At 46.2% G+C, this 7280-nt stretch overlaps 1 protein-coding gene across 2 annotated transcripts; it reads right to left on the bottom strand.

The window, feature by feature from the left end:
- Positions 1-4515: 4515 nt before the first annotated feature.
- On the bottom strand, positions 4516-7086 carry ZBTB8A (zinc finger and BTB domain containing 8A). Of its 2 annotated transcripts, none has more exons than XM_010019289.1 (3): positions 6147-7086; positions 5184-5353; positions 4516-4865 (listed from the first exon to the last, which is right to left on the bottom strand). In XM_010019289.1, exons 1-3 carry the CDS (start codon positions 7084-7086, stop codon positions 4533-4535), a joined length of 1443 nt encoding a protein of 480 aa, XP_010017591.1. In that variant the 3' UTR covers positions 4516-4532. The 2 variants fall into 2 exon arrangements, with proteins under 2 accessions (XP_010017591.1, XP_010017592.1); XM_010019290.1 differs by having other exon boundaries at positions 5184-5356; positions 6237-7086.
- Positions 7087-7280: the final 194 nt, after the last annotated feature.

Below are 7280 nucleotides of genomic sequence, written 5' to 3'. Positions count from 1 at the left end.
TCGTGTAGGATATGGTGCACGATTCAATATAGCAGCGGTTCTATAACGGGAAGCTCTGTATTCAACCAATTGAGCTAATCCTAAAGCAAAGTACTGCGAGTGCAGTGACAGATTGTCCTTTTTGTTCCTTCTGTATGGAAAATCAAATCAGAACGCCCGTTACACAACAAGACACTTTCCATCTTGTGCCTGTTAAAAGATGAAACACTTCCCATCTTGCTCCTCGACATCTTTGATTAATTTTGAGAAGGAACCTCTGCAGGTCAGTCCCCTCCTCAACGCCTGCTCAGAACACAGGGAAAGAACAGTTCTCACTTGCACAGTAGAAAGTGTCAGGTCGGAGTGCAGTAGAGAACCTCACTAGGCTTTCATTCAGCACAACAGCAAAGCCAAGATACAGGAATCTTGTTCCTGTCGCTCCTAAGTTTTTCTTTACAAAGTTATTTGTTCTGTGTTGCTACTGCGTTTGAAAGTCTTGATGCACCGTCTGTGCTTCAGGAGTTAGACATGATGAAAGGTTACACTAACTCCAGTGTGGGAGTACTTGTAAGTTAAACAGCATAGAAAAGATTTAACTAAACGGTATTATCAGCTTTTCTTAGTAGCTTATCAAATTATACCATCACTCCACAGCCAGAGGTTTATGTGGCAGGTAGAATTCCTGAAAAGAAATACCTGAAAAGGGGTAAAGAGAAATGGTTTTGAATTCAGTGGTTCAGCCTTTGAAAGGATGGCAAGACAGCTGTCAGGAAATAAGGGTAGTTAAAGGCGAGACACTAACCAGGGGACCATGAATCTATGTCTTCACTCTGGACTGTGGTTTTGTGAACACAACAATAAACACAAGCCAAGCAAGAAGAATCATGGAATTGTCTAGGTTGGAGAAGACCTTTAAGATCATTAAGTCCAACCATTAACCACAGCACTGCCGAGTCCACAGCTACACCAGGTCCCCAAGAGGCCACCTTGCAGTGACAAAGGACAGAGAGGGGAGAAAAGGACAAAGACACCAGGATTGCACAGGGACTCGAGGTATCCAAGAGGAATGTCATGTGAAGCAGACATCCCCCCAGTGTTAGATGAAACAGGGAATGGAAAAGCAGATGACAGGAGAATGATGTATTGAAAACCAGTGAGGAACCAGAACATGTATTGCAAAGTAGTATTTAAGTGTATTCAAAACAAAATGAAGATGAAAGAAGTACAAGGAAAAAACAATAAAAAGCAAAACCAATTGGAGAGGGCTCAGAGCTGTGGCTGTGGGTGTCCCTATCCCACCTCCCACAGGAGGAAGGCCAGTGCCAAGATCACATCAGCCATGGCTTTGTTGAGCCATGGACGCTGCCCCTGAGGCTGCTGCTCCAGCACTGCACTACAACTTAAACCTCTCAAGTGTGATTTGGCTCTACAGAGGCAGGATAGAAACAGATTCTGAGTGATCAACAGTAGCACAAACCAGTGCAGTTCTGTCCACCCTTCTCTAGCATTTAAAGATAAAATCGGTTATCTTACCTCAGACCTGACAAAGGTCTAAAAGCAACACATTCAAATCAGCTATTGCCAAGGAAATTAAATCCTGTGGGAACAACCCTAGAGGATCTTCACTTTCCTCCTCGACAAGAAAATGTTACTTCTGCTAAGGAGTGGTGTGTGAGCCTCACGGGAACACAATGAAGACAGTCAGCAGATGGGAGAAGATGAGCAGAAACCAGAGAGCATTTACTTTCATGTAGAGAAGGACAAGCAAAATATGTGACTGGCGATGTAAAATGAAGGAGGTCACAAACAGAAGGCACTTAACATTTATCTTGTCTTGCAATACAAAAATAAGGGAACAACAACTGAAATGAGGGCAACAAATGTAAAACTGGTAACCTCTTTAAAATACAGACCACAACTGACCTGTGGGAATGGCAGTCTGGAGCTCAAGCTCCAAGCTTAGCAAGACACTTTAAAAATGACTACAGCCATCTAGTTATGCTACTGAGAATAACCATAACATATCAAAGCAGTAACCCCCTTATTTACCAGGGAAACCAACAATTAATCTGCCTGTATTTAAAAAGTAAATGCCTTCACATGGATAGATTGTTCCATTTGCCCATTTATAGCCACTTCACATAATTTTCTGAAGCATTTGGTCCTCAGTATCCTTAGATTTATGGTATCCAATTAGTTTGAGTATTGATCCCAAAATCCTTTTGCTCCCACTGTTCAGGAGCAGCCTCACCTTGAGAGTTGGCAGCTCAGATTTCACACCCACAGTGACACCTTCTTTTCCCCTCCCCTTAATCCATCCCCAAACACACACACAGACTAATCCCAGCCCCCCTTGGGACAGCAGGTACAGATACCTTCAGTTTATTGTGTTGCATGTAAAGCGAAATGGAAAGATCTATTAAACTCGATTTCAGCAAGCATTCTCCCTTGAAATTTGCTAAAAGTCATCCCACATTCTCTCATGTATTTCCTTGTTCTACATTTGATTTAGTTGAGGTTGCTCAGGAATGTTTCTCAGCCATTTATTAATACGTATTTGGGGAATAATTAGCTCCAAGGAATCACCGCGCTGGTGTCCCATCCAGTCCATTCTGTGGACTCCTGACCCACGTGGAACAGAAAATCAAGACAAGTGTAAGCCTTGTTTGAAAAAGATGCTTTCAGATGGGTCACCAGAAAGATTTCCAAGTCCCCCGCTTCACCCCCCATCCCAAATCTAAGCCAACAGGTGATAATTCCTGTAGGAACAATCAAAATACCCCTTCTCATCTCCATGGAGCAGACGAAGCAGCTGCTTCTCCGAGGGAAGGATGCTCAGTGCTTCCACTGAACTTAGCAGGAAGCACTTGAGCTGCTGTGTGAGACCCACGAGCTGCCATCTGCAGCCTGGCATAAAAACACTGCTCTCTGGTAAGGATGATACTGATAAAGCTACACAGTTTTTACACAAATGAAAATAAACTAGTGACTTTTGAGCAGTCCCTGGCAAAGAGATTATATAGTGTATATATGGGATTGTCTGTAATCAATCCCGGCTTTCAGCCAAACATGCTTACAACGTTGTATAAAGGAAAAGAATTAAAGTTTTCTAAGCCTATAGCCATGGAGTTCAATGGTTGTAGGATGAAGGCTGTGTTCATACTCGGGTCTGCCCGAGCAAACACAGAGTAGCAGCACCCAGGAGCATTGTTCTGCTCCTCTCCCATTTACACCGTAAACTCCCCAAGTACCAAACCCAAGTGGCTTGTTTCATTATAGACGTAAACTTTCTTCACCTTTAGTCATTTCCTGGAGTCTAATTGTAGGTGAAGTTACACAAATATGACACCTAGAGCTCCTGGTACATCTCGTTCTCATTGGCATATGGTACAGACTGGAAAAGGTTAAAGTACATTCTCCTGGTGAGTGAAGGACTCTGGGGATATAGAAACTGATAATGATTCCACCTTAAAACTCATCAGTTTAAACTGAGCACAGGGCAATACAAACAGGAGTTGTCAATGGTTTCGGATGGATCTCCTCGGTTCCATGTCTAGTGCTATGGTATATATACTGTACAGATTGCTCTGCCACCAGGACTGGCAAATAAAAGAGGGGACAAAGGGGTAACACCAGCTAAAGTAACCTTGAAGGACTGTTTCCTTCATGGTGGTGTGGAGAGGCTGACACTGCCATCAGCAAGCCGCAAGCACAGGGCTACCAGCCACGGCAGTCTGGCACTTTAAAAACCAGAGGGTATTTTACTGGTCCTTATTAAAACAGAGCCCAGTCTGAGTTCCCAATCCTCCGAATGAATAAAACATCTACTGGCATCAAGTAATGATCCTCATCTGTGATCACTTGCTCTCTGATGTGCTGACTAGGACTAGCATTCATGTGTTTATTCTCTTGTAAAGAAATAAGGTCTTGAATGAACCATCTGCTAAAGATTCTCCAGACTCTAAGAAACGTTACAAGAAAGTGCTTTTCCAGACAAATGTGCTAAAACATTTTGATATGCTTTTTCTCAATTAGCTGCCTTTTTTTTTCCTTATCATAATATGAAGACTTCACGGAAGATTATCTTCATTTCTGAATACTGAAGAGAGGTTGTCCTTATGCTCTGGTGTCAGGGGAATTTACACTTATTGAATCACCAGATGATGTTACATAGAAACCCCACATCTCTGGTAGGTTAAAGAGTGAGCAATCTCGTGGTGTGTGACTTTTTAAAGTATTTAGACCTCACTCTCTTGAAAGAGGGTTTGAGAAGTGACCCACTGTCTCCTATACAGTTATCCATGCAGTACTTCAGCTCCCATCTTCATCCATTATCTGATTTAAGGATGGATCATCTCTGGCGAAGCAAATATTTGTCTTCTGATCACAGAACTCAGAACGGACACAACAGCATGTCCGTAGATACATGCAAGTCTGGACCTGCTCAGGAGAAACCACTGTCTCCGTATGGTTAACAACAGGCTGGTGGAGGGTGTATCGTCAAGACAGTGCATTCTCCCTCTGACAGGGAATTCCTAGTTCTTGCCTTGCAGCTACCTAATGTTTGGTTTTACTTCCTTTTCATCTGCTTCATCCTCACTGTCATCAACTTGCTGAATGACCAAGTCGGTTGACCCATCCTCCACGATCTCCACATCCGATCTGTTATCTTCCCCATAGTGCCACCTGGAATCCTTGTCTCCATCTGGTGGGAATTCCAGGGGTGCTTCCGCCTCCAAGTCAATGCGGATACTGTCTATGCCAGCTTCAGCCAAGCACTCGTTACAGAGTCTGTAACGCCTCGTCCCCTCTTGGACCACTTGGCCCGTCAGCTCCGTCACGTGGCGCTTACACTTCCTGCAGATGGGCTTGCAAGCCTGGTGAATCTGGGAAAATGGAAAGGAATGGATTTGATAATGTATCCACAAAGAAGCGGGGGTTACAGTGACACAGAGTAGGGTTGGAGTAGTGTGAAACGGCCGCATTAACTCATTTTGAGAGGCACCAACTGCCCGCTTCACCTTTGCAAGCATCAGTTAACAAACAAATTCATCCCCTTTCATACAAAATACGCCTCAAACTGACTTCAGCAACCCCAAATTCTCTATTACCTCTTCTTTACAGGAGTCACTAGATCACCCAGACCCACTCATACTGTGGTTAGTTACACGCTGAACAAAAGCTGCAGCTCCTGGGGTACGTACTGTTCGGAAGTGGCTGCTGAGGTGGTCCAGCCGGCTGAACCTCTTCCCACACGCCTCGCAGGGGTACGGCCGCTCCCCCGTGTGGCACCGCAGGTGCCGCTTGAGGTCGGCTTTTCTCTTCACCACGTGAGTGCAGAACGGGCACTTGAACCTCATCCTGGGCAGATCGTCTGCTGGGAAACAAGGTGGGTTGAAAAAAGGAAGAGATTAATAGCTGAAGGGGGCTACAAGGATGCTGAGAGGGACCTTCATCAGGGACTGGAGTGATAACGACAAGAGGGAATGGGTCTGAACGTCCTTATATCAGGTTAGATATAAGGAAGAAGCTCTTCCCTGTGAGGGTGCTGAGGCGCTGGCACAGGGTGCCCAGAGAAGCTGTGGCTGCCCCATCCCTGGCAGTGTTCAAGGCCAGGTTGGACACAGGGGCTTGGAGCAACCTGCTCTAGTGTGAGGCGTCCCTGCCCACGGCAGGGGATTGGAACTGAATGAGCGTTAAGGTCCTTTCCAACCCAAGGCGGTCTGATTCTATGATAACACATCTAGTCATGTAACACTCAGGAAAAGGCATTCTACAGAGCAGAATGGCAAATAACTTTTATTAGGAAAAGATTATCATAGGTCTTTCCAAGCAGAGAAATCTTGTGTTTTCCCGTATGTCACACAGGAGTGAAAGGAGAGGGCTGTTAACTTTATTACAGTGAGCTGGAAAACATCCCAAAAGATCCCGAATTAAATTCAAAAGATGAAGCTGTAGAGCCACTAACGTACTTTGAAAGCTTTAATAAACCAGGTACCTCAAAAAGTCAAAATTAGTAACAAATAAAGACTTCAACTTTCCAAACTTCGATTCCTGGACAACCAGCTGGCTTTGTGGATACGGTACACTCAGTAAAGCACATTTACTTGCAGACGGAACCTATACTGAGAGGTGACCATGCCCCTGCAGCATTAGTGGTCACTCACCTTCAGCCCAGCTGCCCATGACTCCCAGGATGGAGGGCATGCTTGTGTACTGCTCCTCTGCCTTTGAGGCCTTCAGTTTACTGGAGGAACGGGGCGATTCATGCTCCGGCTGCGGCACAGCCAGGCTCCTCGGCATCACATCAGAGCCCTGCCCGTACTGGTAGCCCACGTGAGGAGATTCAGCCTCTGCTTCAATCTGAACTTGCTCCTCAGCCGGAGCACTGTGCCCGCCGGGCTCAGCTGCCCTCTCCTCCAGCTTGCTGGACTTATAGTGCAGGATGTCAGAGGGCGGCTGCGGCCCTGGGTGCCGGGGTTTCTTCCCGGTCTCCTGCCGTGGCTCGTGTTTGGACAGCTGCTGTGGGGTGTTCCTCGGAGTGGTTGGGTAGTAGCTGAAACCACTCCACGTGTTGCCACCCATCATACACGTCCCTTGCTCTGGGCTCAGGTGTGAGTGTGGGGGGCTGCTCTCCGCCCTCCAGCCGGAGCTGTACAAGCAGGACCGGTCCACACCATTCGAATTGACATCTTTATCTGACAGACTGAAGTAACGATCCTTCTCCTTCTCACTGATGTCCAGGGAGGACTTGATGAAGGTTTTACACACACTGATAACATCGGTCATCTGCAGGTAGCTGGCAGCAGACATGACCTCAATGACGTTCTGACCCGTCAGAGACAGTTTCCCTGAATACACAAAGTCCAGGATAACCGTGAATGTGTCGGGAGAAAACGCCTGGAATGTGGCTGTCGTCGACTGGCTCGTCTCCTTTGAGCTCTGAGAGAGCAGCATCTTGAAATAGCCGCTGCTGGCGAAGAGCACATTGCGATGGGCTTTGAAGACCTTCCCCTCCACCAGGATATTGCAGTCGCAGAACAAGTCCTGCCTGCGCTGCTCATTCAGTTGCTGCAAGAGGTGAAACTGGTGAGAAGAAATCTCCATTCCAGAGCAGCTGAAACGAAGTCGCTCTGAAAAATAAAACCATCAAGACACTGGATTTCAGCGTTGTGCAACTCAGCCAACGATGTCAGGCCCGATTTTGCAGTTACCCTTAGGAATAATCTGATTTATTGGAGTCACAGCATGCACAGACCGACGTTCTCAGGAGAGAACCGCGATGGAGCAGCCGACTCGGC

Source organism: Nestor notabilis, unplaced genomic scaffold (assembly GCF_000696875.1).
Source record: "Nestor notabilis isolate BGI_N333 unplaced genomic scaffold, ASM69687v1 Scaffold33117, whole genome shotgun sequence".
In the NCBI taxonomy this organism is placed as follows: Eukaryota; Metazoa; Chordata; class Aves; order Psittaciformes; family Psittacidae; genus Nestor; species Nestor notabilis.
This window is presented reverse-complemented; position numbering and strand designations above follow the sequence as displayed.

Coding starts and splice junctions, on each gene's coding strand:
- ZBTB8A (XM_010019289.1), bottom strand. CDS start 7,086: ATGGAGATTTCTTCTCACCAGTTTCACCTCTTGCAGCAACTGAATGAG. Junction 5,354..6,146: donor CATGGGCAGCTGGGCTGAAG/GTGAGTGACCAC, acceptor GTTTCCCAGCAG/ACGATCTGCCCAGGATGAGG. Junction 4,866..5,183: donor TCAGCAGCCACTTCCGAACA/GTACGTACCCCA, acceptor CCATTTTCCCAG/ATTCACCAGGCTTGCAAGCC.